The sequence below is a fragment of the Leuciscus leuciscus genome, assembly GCF_965113295.1.
Source record: "Leuciscus leuciscus genome assembly, chromosome: 19".
In the NCBI taxonomy this organism is placed as follows: domain Eukaryota; kingdom Metazoa; phylum Chordata; class Actinopteri; order Cypriniformes; family Leuciscidae; genus Leuciscus; species Leuciscus leuciscus.
Genome location: NC_138743.1, coordinates 24,312,608 through 24,338,657, shown reverse-complemented (window position 1 = coordinate 24,338,657; position 26,050 = coordinate 24,312,608). Strand labels below are relative to the sequence as shown.

Here is a 26,050-nt window from a genome sequence, read left to right as displayed (position 1 = left end):
ACTATAACAACTAATAGGACAACAAGAAGAGATATAAAGCAAACAGGAAGAGAACACTGAAACAATGAGAACAGAGAATACACTTAATATAATACACATTAACATAAAAGTCCATTCAAAACAAAAGACACAGCACCGAGATCATGACACGTACCATTCCAATGAAGCTACGATTTTTTAAAATGTCAAAATGTTAAATTTATCGGCCGAATACCGCAAGACGGCTAGGGGTGGCCTTCATGATTTTAGCAAGTTGGGTAAAGTGGTTGAAAAACAACTGACTTTGACGAGTAAATAAATGTTTAAATAAAAATTCAATAAATTGTCAGTGGCTGGTAACGTCATAAGGAACTGCTATTTGAAGCAAACAAGTTTGAACTGATTCAAGCAATTGAAGCGATTCAAATCAAAGACTGACGACATTTTTAATGGCTTTCTCCTTGGTAAAAAATAATTATCTAAGGTGTGTTTCTTCAGAAGTCAATTCCATATATGGTTCAATGTTCTTTATGTAATGCATGAACTGACATTACTCACGTTAGGCCACAAACACAAACAAATAATTAAAAAACCCTGTAGCTATTCTGAAGTACAGAAACATGTTATGTGGTTCCATTTTAACCCCTCCTGCTAATTCCTTAGAACTGGACTGATGCCATGTAACAACAAACATTTTACTTTCAGTTTCATTTATTTCATTCATTATTTAATACAAACTTTCAAAACAACCAAACTTTTAAGGAACAATTCCACACGTTTCTTGTGATGTAACAGTAAAAATAGAAAAATAATTAATGTTTTTAAAGGGCTTTATGGTGTTCTTTCTTTCCCTTTAGGCAGGAACAGAGTTTCCCTCCATCGTAATTACCATATCATTCCTCAACCTACACAGGGCGAAAGAGACACGTGATGAGGCTTTCATTTTGGGGCGTACCAAAATATGGTTTGAGCCTTATATATTACAAAAGAACACTGCGCATACAGTTTGAAAAACCACTGATGACACTCTTGACATTGACAGATTTCTTCCAGTTCTCCTAGAAGATGCTCCCTCACTCTTTGTTGGCTCAGACATTTCTGCTGCTTCTCACAGCGCAGGTATGTAAAAAGAGATGGATGCAACCATTAAATGCTGTTTTTTTTTTCTTATTTATTTATTTATTTATTTATTTTAAAAAAAATGGACCAATTGAGTATGTTGTGAAAGGTTGTCAAATGCGATGTGTGTGAATATGCTGCAGTGAAAAGCATTGTCTTAAATCAGTATTTTTGGTAACACTTTATTTGTTACACGTTACATGTACTAACTATAGTAATAACAATAAATTAAGCATAATTACATACAACTAACCCTAAGCCAAACCTTAACCCTGACCCTATAGTAAGTGCATGTTGTTCATTTATATTATTCAGTAGGCCTACTTAAATGTATAATTACATTGTAACTAATATATAATTAACACCTTAAAATAAAGCGCAACAGTATTTCTGTCTTGTTTTCCAATAAAAATATCTAAATAGTACCAAAACCAGATCAATTTACCTGAGAAGAAAAACTGCACTGTTAATATTTAACAGAAAAGGCATAAATGCTGCTGTTAAAACCTAAAAATTGTGCTAACATGCACTAGCATGAACCGTGCGCTAACTACTGTAACAAATGTATTGAGCATTGTTAATTAAACCAATTAACTAACCTAAACTAATGGGACCATGTTTTTGTAAAATGTTACCAATAATATTATGTTTTAAAAGACACACAATACATGTACATAATACTGAAAATGTGTATTATATTTAACAAAGCAATTGTAAGTAAAAGGTATGAATCCCTGTATACTTTATAAGGGAAAGAAGCACTATTCTGCGCTGCGTTTCCCGAAACCTTCTTAACGCTACGTCGTTCCTAAGTTACACCTTAAGCTGTAGGCTACAAACCTTGGCTGGGTTTCCCGAAACCTTCTTAACACTACGTCATTCTTAAATTACACCTTAAGCTGTAGGCTACCTTATCGTTAATACGTGTTTCCCGAAACATTCTTAGTTAAGTATACCTTCTGTAAGTCATACGTTCGGAAGGTTGGTCTGGACCACTCTTAGCTTTACCTTATCACTGTTGCAGGTCTATATGAATATAATTCTGAAGTTTTAATACACCCAGACAGTGTTCAATTAGGCTAATTCAAGTGTTTTCATGCAAATAATAAAATTGTCATTATACGGATTGTTGTTAGATTTTTAATTATATTATCCAAAGGTACATCAGCTGCCGAACCATTAAAGGCTTAATAGTCTATTTAAAGGGAATGATTGTGGTGGGGAGTTGGCTCAAACTATGGCAGCGATACAGCGAATAGTTGTTCTAAAAGACGGCGCCGTCCGCGGAGCGCTTTCAAAGGCCAGGGAAAGCATATACTGTAGGCTATTGTCAGTCCTATTCAGACGCTAATTGTTTATTATGGACTCGTACGGTATTTTAAACATTTACAGGGGTAAGTGATTTTATTGCCGTCCGAATCCATAATGTCAGTGTTTTTTCTCACCCAACCTTTTATTACTGAAATGCTGGAAAGTATTTACAAGAACAATATTTCATCGCAGCTCCACCTCAGTGAACAAAAATGGGAAATAGAAGAAAGCACGTAAACATTTGAAATGGTTATTATGGCAGCAATATATGATACAATTTAAAAATATGTAGGCTAGGCTATAGGCTATTATAGTTTGGATTATTTTTTATAATATCCCATGAGTCCTAATAAATTATATTTCAACTATTTCTGAAGTGCTTCTTTTATAAAGAACACCGCTTTCTCACATAGTGCAGTGAAACAGCCCCTGCACGAGAGATTAATTGATAAGCACCTTCCTAAGGTATGGTTCGGGGAACACGCCTAGAAATGGTAGGCTATACCTTTAGTTAAGTTACACCTTAAGAGTCTTCGTAACGCGCTAAGAGACAACGTTATCGGGAAACGCAGCCCTGTTTGCTTTTAATTAAATTACATTTAGTGATTTTGTGGCATTTGGTATGCAGGATTATCAGTATATTTTACAGTAACAAACTGAACCTCAAAAAGGTTGGTATATTAACATAATATAAGAATTGGTATAGAAAAATGTTCACTCCGAAATCACTATAGTATCAGCAAGTAACATATTGAATTAAACATGACATTTTCAAGAACTTAAATTGTATACGTATAAAACATACTCCGGTAATCTTTGTTTTATTTACAACTTTGAAATGTATATAATATATATATATATATATATTACAGTGCTTATACAGATACCAAAATGCTATTCCGTAATGACTGTAACATCACTGTTTTTTTATGATTATGATTTTTATGATTAAACCATATGCCAATGAGGTAAGAAAAAAAATGTAAGCACAGCTGCAAGTCACAATATCTTAATAGAAAATAAGTTATAATAATAGATATAATAGAATAATAATAGAAAATATAAGTTGTTTGAAGGATGTTAAGATATTTTTACTGTAAACAAGACAAAACTGCTGATTAAGAAAGTCATAGGCCTACTCTTTTTTTTCTTTTTTTTTTACAAAATATGAATATAGCATCGGATGTTCACTTGTAACTGTTTTGTTAGCATACAGAAGAGGTGAACCATCTCACATTTTACTTCTTGCATACACAAAGTTGTAAAAAAAAAACAAAAAAACTGCACAACCATTTATCACCGTAAAAGAACATAACAATTAAACCTAAAAACCAGGGCCATCATAAAATAATAATAATAATAATAATAATAATAAAAAGTTTTTTTTAAAAGTGTTATGGAGCAAATATTATAGTTGTTGTTATGTGTTAATTTTTTTTTTTTTTTTTTTTTTTACAGATCCTGAGCACTGGAGACTGTTGGAAAGTTCCACAGAAGCAGCGTCATAAAAGGGAATGGGTTGTACCTGTTAAAAAGATAATGGAAAATGTGGACTACAGCAATGAGCCCTATATCAGCAGGGTAGAAACACCTTACAATACTGCAAATCTCTCCACTCGTTGCACTGCATATTACAATGCCGGCTTCGATAATAATATTCAGTTATTCAAGTTATAATCAAGTTATTCAGTATTCTTACTCAGTAAATCAATTTCTTTATTAAAAGATAAAACTGTCATACAGCCAGTTGTCAGCACTTTCCACGAAACGGGTATACCTTTAATACAATACCTTTATTTTTTAGTGGAAAATAAAACTATACAAACTAAATTGTATGACCTGTTTTATTTTCCAATCATTTTAAATTAGGCTTGTTACCAAAATTTGGGACATGTCCAATTATTTAAAATTTTTGCTTATTTTCAAGCAATACGCATTAAATTCATTTCATAAAACATAAAATATTACATATTTGATGTACATATTACATAAAAATATATCTAACAATAAAAAAACAGGGTTACAGTGTTGGAAATGTAGTGTAGATTAAGTTATCACTCAGGAGGGATTAGCCAACTAATGTTGGTTTGAATTTACTTTAAAACCTATTTGGTTACACTTTATTTTGATAGTCCACTTTAGACATAGTACTAACTATAAATCATATGACATATGACTATCTGAGCTGTATGATGTGACATATTACAGTTCATAGTACAAAAAAGTATTTAATAAATTATGAAAACAAGGGGTTAAAGATATTAAAAAGAATTGAAAGAAATGATTGTTTGATAATGTTTTCTTACAGAAACAGTGTTGAAGCTTGGTGAATGCAGTCAAGTTTGTTTATAAAGTTTGTGCACTACAGTTTGTGAAAATGTAACTTTTACCATTAAACTTTAGAAAATGCCAAACTGATGATATGTTTTGGGTGTTACAATTTTTAGGAATCTTAAATCATGAATTGTGATTTTAAACTTTCCGGGTTTTAGGACAATTTACACTCATCTTTAGTAACAGTATTCTAACCTGCATTATTGCAACATGATCTTTCTCAGATGCGATCAGACATGGACCTGGAAATGAAGCTGCGCTACACACTAAAGGGTCCAGGAGCTAACCTGCCCCCTGTTGGTCAGTTCATGGTAGACGAGTACAAAGGGTTTGTTCGCCTCTTACGCCCTCTGGATCGTGAGGAGAGAGAAAACTACACCGTGAGGATAATGAACACACAATATTTAAGATACAAAGCATATACATATAGTACACAGTCATGTATTATGCTCTAGACCGAGACTATAGTTGTCACAAGGGCTATATCTCAGTAACTTTCAAGGTTAAAAAACGGATTTGTACTGTATGTTGGTTTCAGATATCTAGCTCAAAACATTTTCTGAAAACTAAATGGTAAAATAACAATATCATCAGATTTTTGCTTCATAGAAGCCTTGTTTTATTTTTTATCTTGTAGCTTATTGGCACTGCATGGTTCTCAAACAACACCATAGCTGAAGATAATATTAAAGTAAACTTCGCCGTGGAGGACCAGAATGATAACTCACCAGTTTTCAACAAGCCAGAACGAAGCAGCGTTTATGAGGGGTGTAGTGTTGGTGAGCCTACCATCTGCATTGACATTGTCAACCATTGTCTGATTTTCTCTCTATATATATAGAGAAAATCAGAAAATTCAATAACAATTAAAATTATTATTATTATTATTATTTTTAATTGTTGTGTTCTTTCCAGGAACCTTTGTAACACAAGTTGTGGCCAAAGATGCAGATAAGGCAAACACTCTTCACAGTAAGATAGCATACACCTTAATCAAACAAGAGCCAAATAATGGGCTGCTTTTCTTTGCTGTGAATAAAGACAATGGAACAATCTCTGTGAACAACCCAACGCTTGACAGAGAGGTATTTGCTTCAGTTATACTGGTATTTATATGTGTGATTATGTGTCATTTTCTTTTGCCAAAGAGTCAAGATGGATTAATTTCCTATTTTGTTAAACAGGAACACAGCTCTTATGTTCTTACGGTGCAAGCTGCTGACATGTATGGAGGTCCTCAAGGAAATTCTGCTACAGCTTCTGTAACTATAGACATCCTGGATGTTAATGACAATATTCCTACTTTGGAGAAGGATGAGGTGACTATATGCATTGGCTAATATAAATAGTCAGGAGGTCACAATTCTGACATTAAATAGTGTTGTTTTCTTCATACCCTTGTGAAAAAAGAAGTGCACTTAAATGCATTGAATGTACACTTGTAGTGTACTTCAAACCTTTATAGTATATTTAAAACAAACTGTACTTGGAGATATAATATTAATACAATAAAATGCCACTTAAGCATATTTTAAAAAAGTTCACTATCATCACTATCACATTCGGCACTAACTATATTTCAAAGACAATTCATAGTTCTCATGTGACACCCTTGTGTACAAGCACCTGGAGGGCAAAACCAGGTTTTCCTCCATTGCCTGCCAGTTTTTTTTTTTTTTTTTTTTTTTTTTTAGGTTTGTACTAACCACTAAAATGTTGTAAGACAGTGATATTAAAATACCAAATTCAGCATACACCTTATCGATGATGCTTACTATGTTCAGGCAAGCAGATGAAACCCAGAATATAAAACACGATGTGCAGATTCTCGTTACGTTTTTATTTGTTTTATTGTTTATGCTTAACCATCTAGCGCATTGCATTCATATTCTAAAATGTACTCCTTTTTCTCAAAGGTATTCCTCTTAGACTTTTCATTATTAACTTTAGTATAAGAAAATGTTTAATAATAGATGGTAATGGGAAAGATTGTGACCTGTTTTTTTCTGGTTTTATAGTTTTCAGTAAGTATTGATGAGAATGTGGCCCCCATTGAGGTTTTAAGGATCCAGGCAATGGATATGGATGAAGATAGGACAGACAATTGGTTGGCCGTTTTTGAAATAGTCTCTGGAAACGAGGATGGACGTTTCACTATTGAAACTGATCCGAGGACAAATATGGGTATTTTGTACCTGAACAAGGTCAGTGCTTATTTTGTACACAGTTCTAAGAAGTTCATGTGACTGAACCAATGAGATTAAGGCTAAAATGTAGTAAGGGTGTGCTGTTTTAGTGTGATGTACTCATCACATGTTATTTACATATATATTTATTACATGGTTCGTATTGAGTAACCAAATGTATTTCTTTCGGTAGCACTTCATTTTACAGTCCTGTTCCCCATGTACATACATTGTACTTATTATATAGTAATTACAATAACTGGGTAATAACTAGGTACTAACCCTGAACCTACCCCTAAACTTAACCTTAACCCATGTACTTACCTTATATTAGCCAGTACTTTCTTAGGTAAGTACACTGTAAGTACACGTAAGTGCACGTACTGTAAAATAAAGTGCAACCCATTTTTTCTCTCCTTTAGCCTGTTGACTTCGAGTCAGCATCTGATATGAACCTGAACCTAGTTGTTTCAAACAAAGCTCATCCAGGAGCACCTCTAGGGAGTGGAGCAGGAGCAGCAGGTGAAGCTGGGGCTTCTGGAGCCAGTGGTCAATCTGGGGCTTCTGGAGCTAGTGGTCAATCTGGGGCTTCTGGAGCTAGTGGTCAATCTGGGGCTTCTGGAGCCAGTGGTCAATCTGGGGCTTCTGGAGCCAGTGGTCAATCTGGGGCTTCTGGAGCCAGTGGTCAATCTGGAGCTTCTGGAAACGGCGGTCAATCTGTGTTTTTAGGAGGAAACGGTAAACCACTGTTTACCAGCGTGTCCAGGCAAAAGCCATACTTAGTGAAGATCAGTGTGAAAAACCAACCAGAACCCCCAAAGTTCTGGCCAAAGGTCAGGCCTATATCTGTATCTGAAAACTCCAAAAGTTCTATTCCAAAAATAATTGACACCTACACTGCTGTAGAAGAAGACACAGGGAAACCAGCAGAAAAAGTAAAGTGAGTGTTCTTCAAGAATGTTTTGGTTAAACAACAAGATTGTAAAAATTTTCAACAAAATTATCTGGTTAAATATGCAGCACAGTGCCTGTCCTACACTAACTTGTAGGGGCCCTTAGCAAAACTTTGTGAAGGGGCCCCCATTGAAACGCGACAATTTCATTGGCTGGCGACAGCCTGAGACGTCACTGCTAGTGCGACTGTGGGTATAAGAGGGTGCCTGTTAGGGGTGTGCCCAAAGCCAAATACCTTATTCGGAAAGGCATGGATAATGGCTTCAAAATGAATAACAAATAATTATGCCTAATAATATTCGGCTGAGGCTGACACAGTCACTCCTCGTGTTTGCTGGATAAAATGTAAGTCAGGGGAAAGCACGATATTATACATTAACCTCCAAAATCACTACACAATAATGAGTGTGTGAACTGAATGCAAATCAAACAGTCGTGTCCCGTCTTTGCATGTTTCTCAGAAACCAAACAAGCTCTGACAAGAGTAGCCTAATAATCAGCTAAGATATATAGCCTGTACATTTTCTACTACTTGATATGTCTATTTAAATGTTTTAAACTTCGTATGATATGATAGGATACATCGAACCTGCCTGCCGTTATGATGGCCAAACCTGAACCGTGGGGAGCAGGTGCTCAATTCTCATCCCTTGAGAGAGAATCAAGCAACAAAGGTTCCCCATAGCGTCCTAGGATGCTATGCGAGTTCCCATTTGAAAGGGAACTACACACAGCTGAAATTATTTTCCAAATGCTTGATTTATTAATGAAACTAAAAAATGATAACTATAGCTTACGAAAGCTAAAGTAAACAGACAAAAATACATGGATAATTCTCTAACTTTAGAATAATGGGAATTGTTTTTAAAGCACCTGACAGGACTCACAGTACAGCTTGCATGACTGAACAGGAATGTGTTTATTTCTTATATGTTAAACCACGCACAAAAACGTTTTGATTATTCATTTTAAGTGTATCAAAATAAACTGCAAAATATAGCAGCCACACCATGTATTAAAATAAACTACTGTATTTTTGTATTTTTCAAATACAAAAAAATACTTTTACAGGGGAGCATGACATTTATTTGCATACCTTCCATTAATTGGCCTATTTGATCTATCCCTTCACCATTACACTGACTCAGTTGATTAAGTAAGCAATGTTTGATAGCAACAGCTTTTCTCTGCCCGAGTCATGTAATAAATCTGAAATGTGCAACCGTTAACAGATCACATATTCACATATCCCTGTGATCTCCCAGATGAAGGTTAGTTTTAAAGTAAGCAACCATTTAATTTTTAACAGTTTGCGAATTACACATAATTGTATCCTTATATAGTTAGTTGGTGTTTGGTAACGAAGGGCCTACTTTGCATCAGCAACACTGACTCGATGACAAACAAGTCATTCATAAGAAGACCAGTCATTCATACTTTATTCTTATTATTGTTCGTGCACAACCGACGAACTTAACATAAGCTGAAAGTAGCAAGCTAACGTTAACTAAGAATATTATGTAAATTGGTAAACTATTTAGCCTAGGCTACTAAAACGAACACCAAAACTTAACATGAACTGTTAAAAATAATAGCAATTTATGCAAAAAAATTTATGGAAAGCTGGCAGCCAACACGTTTCTTATCTTGACCACCTTCGTCCATATGGATACATTTTCCGTTCTGATCTCAAAAGGTCTGAGCAAACTACTGAGTAGGCACCAATCAGAGGCCGCGTTTTTATGATGTCATCATGTAGACTATTTTACAGTATTTTAAAACTACAAAAATACAAAACACTCAAGTATTTTGATACAAAATATGAAGCCATTTTCATAAATCCTATCAAATACAAATTACAAAATATTATTTTATATTTGAAATACATATTTGAAATACATGTATCATAAATACTGCCCATCCCTGAGTTGACTAATATGGAACCAGGGGCCGGAGATCTGGACTGGAGTTTTTTTATTATTATTATTATTTTATTTTTTGTACAAATTTATTGGTTTGTCAAGACTAAATAAGAATTTAAAATGTTACAAAAATACATACCCACTTCATTCTTGGCGCATTCTCTTTTTTTTCTGCTCCGGACAGATAGCTTCGTTTGGAAGCCATAGCCATATGTCAAGAAGCATATGTCATTATCTGCCACACTGCATGATGTCCAAAACAGTTATTAAATAAATATAAATAATACATTTCTACATAACTCCGCTTAAGTTGAATCCACATTTGTGTTTGTTATAAAAATATGTTTACATTATATAGTGATATGCTACTTAAATAATCTTTGAGAGAAAGGGGGGCCCCCTGATGGTTTGGGGGCCCTAAGTGTAGTTTGTGAATAGGGAGGACTGGCACTGATTACACTCAATCAGGTTTGTTAAGAAGCATTATTACACCTTGGTTTTACAAAATGTGATAAACTATTCCTGTAATAAGCCCCAAATGTAGCAATCAGGTAATTTTCCATGTTTTTTTATAGATATGCAAAGGCATATGACCCTGACAACTGGATTTCTATTAACGTGGACACTGCTGAGATCAAACTCAACAAGTTACCAGATCGTGAGTCTCCATATGTGGTAAATGGGACCTACTATGCCAAGATCCTCTGCATTACAGATGGTTAGTAGGAACAAAGAGTTATGTTGGGAACCTTTACATTAGCAGTCAAATATTTGGACACACCTACTTTTTATTTATTGTTATCGACAATTTAGAGTACAGTCGTTACACTTTACACTCTGTTTAATTTCTCTCAACCAACTTCATGAAGTGTGTCCTGGGTGATTTTTAAACACTAGTATATATTAAAAGAATATTTAAAAAGATTAATTGCAACATGTTTTGTGTTTGTTATACATTTTAGAGCTGCACCCTCAGACGTCTACAGGGACTATAGCCTTGCAGGTGGAGGACCTGAATGATAACTGCCCCAAACTCCTTGATAATGTGAAGACTGTCTGCAGTGATACTAGAGTAGTGAATGTCACAGCAGAAGATACTGATTCATATCCCAACGGAGCTCCACTGAAGTTCCGTTTGATACAAGAGAAGACAAGGGGAAAATGGAACTTGCAGAGAATAAATGGTAATACCAAACAGAACTACCAATTAATCTCTGTTTTTTGATAATAATATCTTATGAAACTTTTTCAGATAATTATGTAAATGTCTAATGTAATTTATAGCAACATATAAAGTACATAATGATTTTTCTTGTTAACTTTTGAGTTGAAAGTAACCTCATAGTCAGGTCTCTAACTGTTTCTCACCTCTTCAGATGTAAGTGCTTCACTGCTCTCTAAAGAGGAATTATGGCCTGGCTTTTACGAAGTCACCATGGAGATCAGTGACATGCAAGGACTGGCCTGCCCCGATGAGCAAGTCCTCCATTTAGAAGTTTGTACCTGCTCTGAAGGCATGGTTTGTGGTGCAAAAATGGCAGCAGTACGCACTGCATCAGCCACTCTTGGAGCGCCAGCAATTGGTTTCCTGATTCTAGGATTCCTCTGCCTAATCTGTGAGCATGGTTTACTTTGCTATGGTCTACTACTGTAAATATAAAGTTTAGTTAACTGTAAAGTTCAAATTATTTGTGGTAACATTGTAAAATAGTGTTTGTGTTTCTGTCTCTGTATTTTTAGTGGTGCTCATGGTCTTAATAAAATGTGAATGTGTTAGAATTGGACATGGCTTTATTGACATGCCATTTGAAACCAAGCAACACCTTATCTCCTATTGCACAGAGGGAAAAGGAGAAGACAAGGTTAAAAAAAAAATCCCCTCATCATGTTACACAGCTCATAATTATATTCTGAGGGAACAAGTGACAGTGTAAAACACTTTTGTATTATGTGATCATTTCTTCTGTTTCTCTTCCAGGATGTTCTGATGAGCACCCCGCCAAAACTCAACAATGGATGGGGTGATAAAAAAACAATATCCAAAAAACCTTCAGGAATGGTGGAAGCTATAAACTATAAAACCCCAATGGATGACATTCATGTACAGCAATCAAACCAACTAGTCTATAAGGGTTCCAAAATAGGAATGATGCAGAAGAGTGCATTTGGAGGCTTTTACTGTGATACTGACGGAGCAGATATGGAAAACTCTGCCAGATGTCAAGAAGTGCATAAGGTGTTTTTGGATGCATTTGTAAAAGATTACTTCACGCAAGTATGTTATTTTTATTATTATTATTATTATTATTATTATGTGTTGTATGGAGGCATTTTTTTCATACATAAAGGGATTGTTTACCTAAATTGTTTTAATTTTTTCACTCTCATGTTGCTCCAAAATGTGTATGACTTTCTTTTCAACAACATGAAGATATTTTATGAACACCTCATTCGATTACATTTAAAATGATATTTTCTTTCATTCTTTTGCAGAAATCTACGTATTTTGTAAAGTGTGATTCTCCAGAGGAAGGATTGAAGAAGTATGATTATGAGGGTGAAGGATCTGTTGCCGGTTCTGTTGACAGCTGCAGCTACAACGAGTCCAATGATGACCTGGAGTTCTTAAACAACCTGAGTTTCAAGTTCAATACCTTGGCTGAGGTTTGTGGATTTAGACAGACTCAATCTATGTCTCAGGCTGACCTAAATGTTATTGTAAATACTGTAGAGACAACACCAACCACAACTGCATTTACTGGAGTATCTTCCAATCACATGACCAACACTGACCAACCCAGTCCTGTGGAGATAACTGTCAAGTCACCACTTGTCCAAACCGCACCTAGTCATGAGATGGTCGTACAGGAGCCTATGTACTTCGTATTCGACCAGCCAATGCAAAGCAATGTTTTGTTGTCTGAGGATGGTCTTGGGCAAGGTTTTTACATAAATAATGGAACTCCAGAAGCTGACATACTTCTGACTCAAGGTAATGGCCATGCACTTGCACATTTAGGTAGTGGACAGCAGGGCATCATTGGTGATTATGTCTTGTACTCTCAAATTGGACCTCAAAATCCAGTCATGATTAATGAATGTTTAGGTGAAGTTAATCCTATGATAATCCAGAACCTTTCAACAACTTCAAACTTTGTAATGATGCCACAGCAACAACTAGATGGAACTGGTTCGCTGCAGACGGTTAAAGTACCTGTGGGATCGGTTGTATCAGGAGAGAGCGGGCAGGGTAGAGTAACTCTTATAGATGGTTCAGTCAATGGAAGTATGGTATTAGTCAGTGGTCTTGGTCCAAATCATCGCATGAGCCCTCAACCAATTTACCAAGTGAGTCCTCAGGAGTTGAGTGGACCAATACAAATGAACCAAAGAGTAATTGATGGCTCCATTTCCAGTGGACAAATATGTATGAACCAAAGAGTAATTGATGGCTCCGTTTCCAGTACACAGAATGATGGACAAGGGACAGTAACAATTCTAGAGAGTAGTGTCAATGGAGGTAATGTTTTAGTAGGAGGCTCTGGAACTCTAGTGAACATGCCTCAAATTGCAAATGGCCAAGTAAACAGTCAGCTATTAGTAAGTGGTCCCTTCTCAAATGTTCAGAACATTGTATCGGGGGAAAGTGGACAGAGTAGACCATTGGTTAATGGTCCCTCTATTCTAGATAGTCCCATTCAGCGTCCACTTGCCAGGAGTCCAGGAGCACTTAGTCCTGTAGGATTGCCTCAGGCAACAGTTAACAGTAAACAGTTATTCCGCTCTACAGTGTCCAGAGTTCTGACTTAATTGGTTATGACATGATCCACAAGGTCCAAAGGACATGTAACAAAATGGGCACCTGAATAGTTAGGAGTGATCAATTCCCAATTTTAATACCATTCATTCTCATGGTGGAATTGCTCACAGAGAAACTATTTTAGGTATCAGATGAATTAGAAGTACTCAATATTAAAATGGCAACACATGGTCATGAGCATTTTTGAGAATTCAGCATTTTTGCAGTGTGTTTTGAACATATTTAAAGGCCAATGATGTTAATAAATAATGTCTTACAAAGGGATAATGTATTTTACAGAGTATATTTTAAAGGACAGGTTAGCACATTAGACATTTTATAAAGCAATTCATAATTTGATTAACAATAAATAATTAAATAATTTATTATGTAGCCATTTCTTATGTCTGATTATGTAGCATTTAAATGTATTGTAAAGGTTTTATTTTCATAAATTGAATAATAAAATCATTTGAATCACTGGAATATGAATATTTATGTTGATTGATTTAAAATAGTTGATAACAATAAATAAATAATTAAATAATTTATTATGTAGCCATTTCTTATGTCTGATTATGTAGCATTTAAATGTAAAGGTTTTATTTTCATAAATTGAATAATCAAATCATTTGAATCACTGGAATATGAATATTTATGTTGATTGATTTAAAATTGTTGATTATTATTAGTCAGTCAGTTCAGACAGTGACATGATTTCATGATTTCATAGCCTAATTGCATTACTATAAACAGAGGGGAGGAGTCAAAGTTATGTCCTATGGAAATCATACCACAGATACTATTGTATTTTAAAATAATTGTTTCTCTTGGGATTTTTGTTGCCGAAACTACGACTGTGGTTTAATAGATTGTGATAATAAACAGTGAAGTTAAGTTGTTTGCAAGATGGCCATTCATTGTTTTTAAACACAATGTTGTCTTGAGCATGTTAATAATGTATCTTATTTTTCAGTCGCTTGAAAAAACTGCCCTTAACCATAAATTCTAATCATTACTGAATGTTTAATGTACATTATAACTATTCAAGTTTATTGGTATAGCACTTTTCACAATGCATATTGTTTCCTATTATGTGTGTTTTGCATTGGATATGCATTTGGAAGCTGTTACCTTTATTGTTACTACTGCACCCATATAAAAGCATGAATAAATAAATACATATATATATATACACATATATGGCTAGAGTTATATTTTGTGATTCACACCATCTAGTGGCATAAACTGTATTGATGTTTTTACCACACTGGTCGGGTGTTTCCTTTTGATTGATATTTTCCCTGGGGCAGACTGCATTTTGGTGAAAGGTGTAGCACATGAACTTGTAGTGCAGGTGAATTATCAAAGTTCATTGAAGTATTGCCAGTCGGTTTAGTGGAACCAAAACCTATTTAGACTCTTAAGCTACATTCATGAGTTCCTTTGCCCATATAATCTTTAAGCTTATAAGGTTAAGTGTATTTGGCTTGTTGTCCGCAGTAGAGGGGCTCGAGGAAGCAGCTTCAACTCTAGCTTAGACATACCCCCCAGTTGGACTACTAATGCTTGGATGATGAGTATGGTAGCAAGATGCCTAAATTATGTTGAGTTGGGGAGGTTGAGGGATGCCAAAACAGCTGATGCCAAAGCAAGGTGAACGGCTGCTTATATGCTCCGGAGGTTATTTGAAAGATGAGATGGGTTCACTCCTCCCGAAATATACGTTGTGAACTTCACTTATATTAAAATATCAAACCAAGTCCAATTTGTTTTAAAGAAATAGAGCGCAAGCCATTTTCAAGCAAAACATTTCACAAAAAGTGGTGTGTCAGATTTCAAATGATAAAACAATGCTCGATACTAAAGTACTGTGACACTTTGTGATTTTATTTTATTTTATTTTTTTACATTTGTAAATGTTTGTAGTTAATGTGAAGAACTACACTTTTACTCTGCTATGTAAGCTTGAGGAGAACTGACTTCATCCAGCCACAAAAAATCACCTTGCTTAAAAGTCATAGAAAAGTTACTCAGAAAAACTTAGAAACATTTGGTTTGATATCTTGCTATCAATGCCATAAAATTCCTTTTTTGGGACACCATTACATGTTTCACAACCTCACATTCAGCACTGTATCTCATAGTCACTGTATCTTCTTACAGTTTAAATGTTGAATTAGAGAGAGAGGTTGTAGTGGGCTCCTCCACATCAGAAAACTCTCACGCTTGGGTGTGTACAAGAGAAAGTTCTGTTTCAGACGCCCCACCCAAAAAGTGATCAGTAACCTGCCCAACCCCCCATGCCCCCCCTCCTCCCCCTCCTCAAATCCTCTACACAAGCATAGCTCAGATCAACAGCTCAGGACTGAAAGAGAAGAAGGACTGGAGAAGAAATGAGAAACAAGGACTGACCGCTTACATCTGATCTACAGCTGTCATGTCTCCCATTTGGCTTGGACGAATATGTTTGGTCCTGCTGCTATGCAGGATTGTGGTGAGTGACACTGAACCAACAGGTGTTTTGGCATCAAATACATTGAATACGTGAATTTTTTTTTTTTTTTTTTACTAATTTAAACAAATGTAATTATTACAGATAATGTTCTTTTGTTGTTAACATACGTATATAGTATGTTAACAATAAAAAGTGCATTATCTTTAATCAACAAGCACACTTGCTGCTCTTGATCATTCTAACTTTTAAAACTGTTTTTCTTGAAACTGTTTCCACAAAAAACAAAACAAAAATCATGATAGTCACTAATTGTTGTGGCCTATTGTCATCTTAACCACTGGCAGCGAGAGGTATCTACCACTCATCATGGTTAATATAAAAAAAAATGCCTGTGGGGAGCATAGTCTCAAGTTTAAACTTGCACTCTTTGCTACAGCAGCAGATTCTTAAAATAGACAAAAAGTGAGAGAGGCATTGCTGTCACCTCAGCAAGTATGTGTACTCAGTTTACTGTAAAGAGGACAGATTTACAGTACGTGTGTGTGTGTGTGTGTGTGTGTGTGTGTGTGTGTGTGTGTGTGTGTGTGTGTGTGTGTGTTTATATATATATATATATATATATATATATATATATATATATATATATATATATATATATGTTGCCATGGCCAGTAATAAATAATTCACAAACAGCATTTACAAGCCTGGAGAGAAAGATCAATGCTTTCACAGAATGCACACTAGTGCTCCAATAGTCCATAATACATTGTTGTTAGTGTTCACACACTTGAAAATAGCATTTGGATCTATTTTTATTAACATTAGTTGCCAACCATACACATTTGAAATAGATCAAATTGACATGACTTGTGATGAAATAGTCACTAAAATGTATAAAGGAAAATTCCCAAAGATCTTTACTTGAATAGTGGGATTAGAGGTAGTTATTCTTTATACTTAATGACCAGACAGTTTTAGTCTAGTGCAGATAAATAATACATTTTTCATTTATGTAAAAAATAAATAATACTGGATGTATGGTAAACAAAGTAATGTCAGTGCATTGGATATGTACTTAATGTCATACATTCTGAAAAAATATCAAATTTTTTAGGCATCAAGAGCCAACAGCAGATCTAATCGAAGGAAACGAGAGTGGATTCTTCCACCAACAAGACTGTATGAGAATGTTGACTACACAAAAGAGGAGTTTGTGGCAAAAGTAAGCATTTTACATGTTCTTCTTTTTTCTTCTTCTCTTTTTTTTTTCTGTACACAACTCAAAGACATATTTTGCTTGCATTGGGTGGTGTTTGAGATCTGGTTCTACTGGTTCTTAAAGCTTTCAAGCTGTTTCAAGCTGCCCTACATACCACTCAGTATATCCCAGCAAAGCAAAAGCTGAAAGCATTTAAAAAAAAATGTATTTTAGTTATATTTTTTTATATTTGCATACACTTGAATCATTCATACAGGGCCATCACCAGAACATAAACCCCCGGTTTCACAGAACTCCATTCTTGTTGATGTTGTTGGTCGAAGCCGTATAAGGCGTTTTGCTTGATAAAAATTGTTGCATGTCACCAACAAAATTAGATTTTTACACTTTACAGTAAGGGTACATGAATTACCATGAATTCATGTATAAATTCATGCATGAATTATGCATTCATTCATGCATTAATATCTCATGAATCATCAGGAACTAACACGAGTTCAACATTTTTCATTCATGACTTCATCATCATGAATTATGATTTTTTTTATATTTTTTTTTATATAAACAAGTAGCCTATTAAATATGCATATATTTATATCAACTATAAAATGATAATAATACAATAAACTATTACTGTGTACAAAACAGTCAGCTTAAGGTAACTAGGCTACTAATAAAATGCGGTAAATGAAGCGTGATCCGCTGTGATTTCACAATCATGTTGCATTACGGTCAGATTGAACTGTACATATTCAGTAGACTTGCTCCTAAAATGAGGGTCTACTTCGCTCATCCACTTGACAAAGTTAAACGCACTCCAAAATGGTGGTCGGCATTCCCCCGAGGGAAGTGTTTCGAAAGTTTGCGTGCATAAGCCCAATTTGGACGGCATTAGTTTAACAAGGGTAGATGGAGTAATATAATTTTATCACAGGATGTGTGTAATATTAATGGCCAATTCGCACGGGACAATTAAGATATCTCAGTAAAACTAGCAGAAGTGGGAGGGGTAACTCGATTTATGCACCGGCATCACCCTGTCTTTATGTGCATATTACATCATGTCCGTAAACACATATAAGGTTGTCCAGCCCTCGCGCCACTAAACATGTCACCAGAGAAGAGAAGAGATGATGAGAAGAGATGATGCTGCAAGAGGGAGGGGAAGTTATTTTGATTAAAGGTTATGAGGGCACATGAATAATACTTAAAAAAATATCTTTTTTTATTTAAAATTTTAATAAATACAGCAATATTGTCTATTTTGATTTTTGCTAATAATGACCATTTTTACAGTCACACATTTTAATACTTAGTATTCACGATCTTGATCTTCTTTTTTTTTAGATCCGGTCTGATAAAGATATTAACTGGCAGATGGTGGAATATGGACTAACAGGTCATGGTGCTGACAAGGCACCATATAATTTGTTTGTAATCAATCCTGAGAATGGCTTTGTTAGGGTCACCGGTCTGCTGGACAGAGAGAAAACATCCTTATACAATGTGAGTTGTGCTCCAGGTTTGGGTAATTCATTTCATGAAATGATGAATGACATAATGTCTGCAATATGAGTCCTTAAAAAACACATATTTTCTTATTTTTCTCTTATATAGCTGACTGGCATAGCAAGATTTCGTAACGGATCAATAGCTGAAGAAAACATTGAGCTGAAGATTAAAGTTGAGGATAAGAATGATAACACACCCATAATCAAATTACAAAGGGGATCTGTGAAGGAAAGCAGCAAGATTGGTGGGTTGTGTTAATTTCTTACCACATTATTCTTACTTTTTTCCTAATCAACTGTAGCAGTTTCCCAACTTTCTTAACTACACACAGCTGTCTCTGTTCTACAGGCTAAAAGGTTATAAATTAAAAACAATATTTTATACATAGGTTAGCCTAAAATAGCACACTTTTTGATGATGTTTATAGGTTACTGCTTCAATAATAACTTTTTTAAGCGAGTCTCATTGTGTTTTAACATTATCATACACCCCCCTAAATACTTAACATAAATGACACTTTTTTTTGTCAACGATCTTATGAAACTACAGGAACACCTGTCATGCAGATAACAGCTACTGATGCGGACGAGCCAGGCACTATCAATTCCAAGATAGCATACAGTATAATAAATCAAACACCAGCAGAATCCAAATATATGTTCTCCATTGATAGAGCAACCGGGAAAGTCTATGTGAAGGAGAAAACCTTGGATCGAGAGGTAACTGATATGAAAACTGGCACTGCATAACATTGAAACTGCATGATCATTTAAATTCAGGTTTTTGGCCAATTCTCTTTTACAGAGACACGACACATATACTTTAATAGTTCAGGGAGTTGATATGAATGGAGCTCCATCTGGCAACACAGGAACAGGCACTGTGCAAATTCATATTGTGGACATAAACGACAATGTTCCCACTCTTGAAAAAGAACATGTAAGATCTTAAAGTATACTGCTGCAAGCTGTGAAAGCCAGAATGGCACATAAATATTTGTGTGTGTGTGTGTGTGTGTGTGCTATCAGTCAGTGTCTTTCCTCTGTTAGTATTCAGGCAGTGTTGATGAAGGTGTGACTGATGTGGTTGTCATGAGAATTAAAGCCCTGGACAAAGATCTGGAATTCACTGATAACTGGCTGGCAGTGTTTGATATTCATAAAGGAAATGAAGACGATCTCTTCACTATTGAAACAGACCCTAAAACGAATGAGGGAATTCTAAAACTTGTCAAGGTAAATGATTTTTCTTTACTTTTCATATTATACGATTTGTTGAGGGGTCAATGACTTGACACTCGTTTGTTTTGTGCTAGCTCTTAATTCATTGAAAAATACATTACAAACGCAATTCATACATTAGTTCAATACACCTCTTCTGATAATAATCATTCAATTGAACCTTTTCTTCAAATTTGTGTACAAGTTTTTCAAAACCATTTTCAATTTTTTTTAAGAACTTGGCACATACATTTTAAACTATTTAAAAATTTTCTTGAATGTCATCAGCGTTGAGACATATCAAATTTATATCCTTTTTTCTTGTCCATGTCTACATCTGAAGCCTGTTGATTTTGAAAAGATCAAAGGATTGGACCTCAGCTTGGTTATATCAAATGTTGCTCCTTTTATAAACGGAAGTGCTTTAGAGCTGGACGTTAATCTGGACAGGGATGGCGTAGGACCTGGAGCGGGCATGGGAGCAGGAGCAGGTGCAGGTGCAGGGGCCGGGATGGGAACAGGATTGGGAGTGGGGTTAGATGTGGGAGTAGGTGCTGGACTGGATGCTGGACTGGATGCAGGACTGGATGCAGGAGTGGATTTGGGTGCTGGATTGGATGTAGATGCTGGACTGGATTCTGGATTGGGTCTGGGTGCTGGAGTGGACGTCGGAGTGGATGCAGGTGGTAATACTGGACTTAAACCTGAAGGTAAGCCTGGAGTTAAGCCTGGAGCCAAACCTGGCCCCTCACCTGGTGTCAAGCCTGGATCTAAACCAGGAATAAAACCTGGCACTAAACCTTCTGGCAAACCTGGATCTGAGCCTGATAAAAAACCAGCTGGGAAAGGTTACCCAGTTAAGATCAGTGTAAACAACCTACCTGATGGCCCTAGCTTCTCACCTTCTTTAAAAGACTTCCCAGTGTCAGAAGATCCAGAAAATAAAGATTTCCCAATAGTGCTGGGCACCTTCGCTGCTTTGGATGGTGATACTGGAGAACCAGCTGAAAATGTGAGGTGAGCTTTGATACCAAGTTCACAAAGTAATGAATTGTATTATAAAGTGTACAGCTAGTTGTTATATTAATATTAATTATATTAATGCTTTAATATTACTTTTTAATATTGAATTATAGTAATTGATTAGATTTGTAAATAATGATATATATTATCGATTTCTATCATTGTTATTATTGATGCATATTATCAAATGCGGTATCGTTGTTTATATGGGGGCCAAATAATCTTTGATCCACTATGTTCATGTCGTTGTTTTGATCATTAATTGAATACCCAGGTATGCTAAAGGTCATGATCCCGATAACTGGTTAACCATTGATGAGGAAACTGCTGAGATTAAACTGACGAAGGTTCCTGATCGAGAATCAAAGTTTTTGGTAAATGGAACCTACTTCGCAAAGATTATCTGCATGACTCAAGGCAAGCATCTTTTTTCATAGATTATTTGCATAGGATATTTTTTCAAAGAGTTAGGATAAGGGTTAGCCTACTGAGGTCGAAAAAAAAAATGCTGAAATGATTATGACCTCCAACCTTGTCAGAAAGCCAAGTATTTATGTTCAAAAAAGCAGAGAACCTGTAAAACTACTTTCGAAAGAATGTCGGAAAGTGTTCGGACTGCAAGTCCAGAATGGGTGGGTTTGTAATACTGAAGGCTGTTAAATGGGTATTTTTCTTTCAACATTTTTAGATGTGCCATCTAAGACAGCTACTGGGACAATAGCATTAAAGGTGGAGGACTCAAATGACCACTGCCCCACACTGACCAGCACCTATCATCAAACTTGCGATAATAATAAAGTGATAAATGTCACGGCTTTCGACGAGGACGCTGATCCAAACGGTGCACCTTACCAGTTTGTTCTGATAGAAGAGGAGAGTGTGGGAAAATGGGAGATGGTGCCTATAAACGGTAAAGACAAAGCAGGTTTAATTACTTAAAACACACTAGATTAGACAAACTCGAATGCAGTTTATACGAGTTACCAGAGTGTAATTATCTCTTATTTGTAGGAACAACTGTGAGCTTTCATGCGCAGGAGGCTTTGTGGCGAGGCATCTATGAGCTGACAGTGAAGATCTCTGATGTTCAGGGTCTGTCCTGTCCAGACAGCCAAAAGTTTGAGGTAGAAGTGTGCACCTGTGAGAAAAAGGGCTCATGTGGGCCGAGGCTAGCCGCACAACGTGGCTTCCCGTTGAAAATAGGAGCACCAGCCATTGGCTTGTTCCTCAGCGGCGCAGCTTTGCTCCTGTGTGAGTTATCCGTGGACTGTGCGCAACACATTTGTACAGCTTGTCATCCTTATAGAGATTATAATACAAACTCTGTGTTGCTTGCATTTTCAGTGGTACCTTTCTTACTGATCTTCTGTCAGTGTGGGACCATGAGCAAGTTCACAGATTTGCCCTTTGACGCTAAAGAATATCTTATTTCATATCACACTGAAGGCATAGGGGAGGACAAGGTAAGAAAAAGCAATTAACTCAGATGCAAATGTAAAATTAGAACTTGAGTTTATATCATAAAACACAGTTTACAACATGTGGACATGATTTTGTATATAGGAGGTTCCTCTTCTCAGCAGCCCTGTTGCTACAATAGACCAAAAACAACTGTTCCAGGATGTCAAGGTTTCCAACACTGTATCCACAATGGCCTTTCAAGCTAGTGTTGCTAATGACAGCAGAAAGTTCAACCATGAAATAAACGATGGGTTTACAGAAACTGACAGCAGGTTTCGGTACCGGAAAAACACCCTTTCAAAGGCCAACCAGCGCAACAGTGATTTCTATTCTGCATCATTCGTACAAGAAAAACAGGACATTTATGGGGATATGGCATTGGGAGATGAATTCCTGAATGAATACTTCTCTCAGGTATGAGGTTATATCTATTTGTAGCATCTTATTCAAATTTAAATTAATGTAATAACAATTGTGATCATGATTTCGCTGCACAGCGTTTGTAAGACTATTCTGTGGAAAATAAGTGAATTTTTTAAAGAATACCTTGGCAAATTTTTTTAACATAATGAAAGTGAATGAGGACTAGGGCTGTCAAGCTTCAAAATGTCAAATCATACACCATAATAGTATCTTAAAAAGGGTCCATATGACTATATTCCATGTATTATTATTTACTTAGCATCTTGACATTCGTCCTCTTCTTGGCATGTTTATGAATGAAGTAGCAATGTCCGTGTAACAGTTCGTTGATAAGGGAAGAAGGAGGCAGGAACCGGCGAATGATCAAACACAAAACTTTCATCACAACATAAACAAACACAAAACGAAAGTAAAGCAATAGTCCAGGTCTGGTCCTCTCTCGTCGCTCCTCCTTTTATGCTTCCGAAGCTCCTCCATGAGAAACTCAAAAACGGTGCGGATTATCAATCGCTCCACCGACCTCACCCCATTCTTACCGTCCTGCTTGCCACAGTCCGATTCATGACTGAATCATACTTTTGAGTAAAACCTTTTCAGTTGACCCAATTGACCAAGTAAGTCGGAATGATTAATTCTTTGTTGGTTTTAAGTCAACTCACTGAATCAGTGATTTCATGGCAGCATTTGGCTCAGAAGGTTATCTACATTCATCACACAAATCTGTTGCGTGACTTTGAAAAACTTGGAATCTAAGTTATTTTAACCATTTTTGCAACAATTTTATAGCGCTTTTGCAATCTTTTTGCAGTTTTACAACCCCAGCCTCATTTACTTATATTATATTGAAAAGAGTGGCCAAGATATTCTTCAAACATTCACTTTTTGTGTTTGGAATGACATAAGGGTAAATAAATGATGCCAGAATTTTCTTTTCTTTTCTTTATTGCAGAAAGCAAGCTGTGCTGCAGCGAACCCTGCCCCGACAGATGGTCTTCTGGATTACAATTACGAGGGTCAAGGCACCCCTGCTGGCTCTGTTGGGTGTTGCAGCCTCCTTGAGTCTGACGATGACCTGGAGTTCCTTAACAATCTGGGGTCAAAGTTCCTTACATTAGCGGATATATGCCATCCTCCAAAGCCTTGCTTACCCCCTCCCAAAACTGAGCAAGTAGTCAAATCGGATGAAACCAGCTACAAAAGCGAGAGCACTGTCAGCACTAGCACCATCCAGGTTACCAAAAAGACTCAACCTCCACAACAGGTACAACAAAGCTCCGTTACCAGAGTTGAGACGGTTAATAAATCAGCCATGCTTCCAAGTGCCAAAGCAAGCCAGACACTATTCGTGCAACAGCAGCCTGTATTCTACCTGGTGGAGCAGCAAATGCCAAACACAATTTTTGTTGAGAGTCCCACTCAGAGTTTGTATGTAATAGATGGCAACCATGGGATGGAAGGTTTGATACTCCAAGGCAGAAACGTTTCACAGGCAACTCTGAGCCAAGGACAACAGGCAATGTATATGATAAATGGAGCCCCTGTAGCTGCTCATCAGCCGATTCAGTTGCAAACGGAAGTACAGGAACATGAGGCAGTGCTGGGATTTAGCCCCGTCTCATCTCCCATCGGAGCGCCTGGAGGTGTACTGCTAATGGAGACCCATTTTCACGAGAAAGCAGTGCAAAGGGAAACCAGAAGACCACCATTGTTGCTTGCTGATGTTCCAGCACTGGCCAAAAAAACATAAAAAGAAAACACCATCTGAGCCGCTAGGTACTAAAGTAGTGGAGGCATCACTAAAAGATACTGCGTCATCTAAATAGATATAAGGGACATCCAATAAGACAAGCATCTATGACAGAGTCCAAAATTAAGCCCCATTCGAGAAAAATTGGTCAAGTTGGTGCTGTGGCTATAAATATTTTGCCAAATTTCACAAAGATAGATAGATAGATAGATAGATAGATAGATAGATAGATAGATAGATAGATAGATAGATAGATAGATAGATAGATAGATAGATAGATAGATAGATAGATAGATAGATAGATAGATAGAATGTCTGTCAGAAGTAGTCAATGCAAAACATCAAGAGCGTGACTCCAAAGCAATGGAATTGAATTGAATTTCATAAAAGATTAGATCACTTAGATCAAGTGACATTTAACCCTGAAGCAAAATGCTGCTTCTCACTCAGAGAAAATTGACAGAGTCATGCATGTAAAATGAGAACAAGCTTGAGAAGCACAACTTGAAAATCCAGCCGCTTTGTCTTCAGCTGAAGCTATTTTTTATAAATAAATAAATAAATTCCTCATTGAAAGATCATTTCTTGCACTGTTCAGTCCGTTTGTCAGAAGGGTGTGTCTATGCACAGACCATCTGGACATTTGGCCCTGAGGTTCATCGGCATTCACATTAACAGACGTGCATGTGGCCAGATGTTCTGACAGCTGATGGAGGAATCGTTTGAGGGACAGTGAACAGTAAAGAACACTATGTGTGAGAGCTAAGTGTTACAGATGGAGAAGGCCTGTGGGAAGAAACTGTAAAGCATATAGGAAAAGTAAGAAATCCTCAACAAAATTTTAACATATGCTCACCCAGGATGTGAGGGTTTGAAATTCGACTTTTCCAGATAACAAAAATGTTTTGCTAACATTTTTCATTAGGTTATGAAAATGTTATTTTTGAATGTACTCTGAATGTAAAAAAAAAAAAAAGCAAAAAAATTGTTTTCATATATATATTCTTGGCTTTGCAAACATTAAGGACATTTTTGATTTGATTATTCTTCAAACATTATGTGAACGTAACTTTTGAATGTTCTCTGTAATTCTCTATTTTTATTATTATTTGTATAATTTTTTTACCATCAATAAAATATCAATGGTCCAACAACTTTGTAAAATTAAGGGGTGGAGGGTAAATAACGCCGGAAAAATAATAAACTTTCTCTTCTTATCAACTTCCAAAATGTATGTTTGTACACAGTGACTCATCTGTTTTCTTGTTTAATTTCATACTAATAATAGTAGTGATTCTGGTGATTATCCAGTGGTGATTTTTTTACAGCATGAATGAATGAAAATCTTTTATTATAGGGATTTCCAAAAATAGTCTATTAATA

At 36.0% G+C, this 26,050-nt stretch overlaps 1 protein-coding gene across 1 annotated transcript; it reads left to right on the top strand.

Annotated features, from left to right (window-relative positions):
- The first annotated feature begins 696 nt into the window (after positions 1–696).
- LOC309482423 (uncharacterized protein) lies at positions 697–26,050 on the top strand. Its single transcript, XM_082147769.1, has 28 exons — positions 697–1,098; positions 3,868–3,990; positions 4,968–5,123; positions 5,381–5,522; positions 5,659–5,828; positions 5,928–6,062; positions 6,762–6,947; positions 7,352–7,869; positions 10,381–10,523; positions 10,768–10,989; positions 11,182–11,421; positions 11,546–11,667; positions 11,784–12,080; positions 12,299–13,613; positions 16,040–16,101; positions 17,177–17,284; positions 18,629–18,787; positions 18,899–19,037; positions 19,343–19,512; positions 19,598–19,732; positions 19,843–20,028; positions 20,357–21,030; positions 21,311–21,453; positions 21,725–21,946; positions 22,048–22,287; positions 22,381–22,499; positions 22,600–22,911; positions 23,870–26,050. Exons 1-28 carry the CDS (start codon positions 1,045–1,047, stop codon positions 24,665–24,667), a joined length of 7,290 nt encoding a protein of 2,429 aa, XP_082003895.1. The 5' UTR covers positions 697–1,044; the 3' UTR covers positions 24,668–26,050.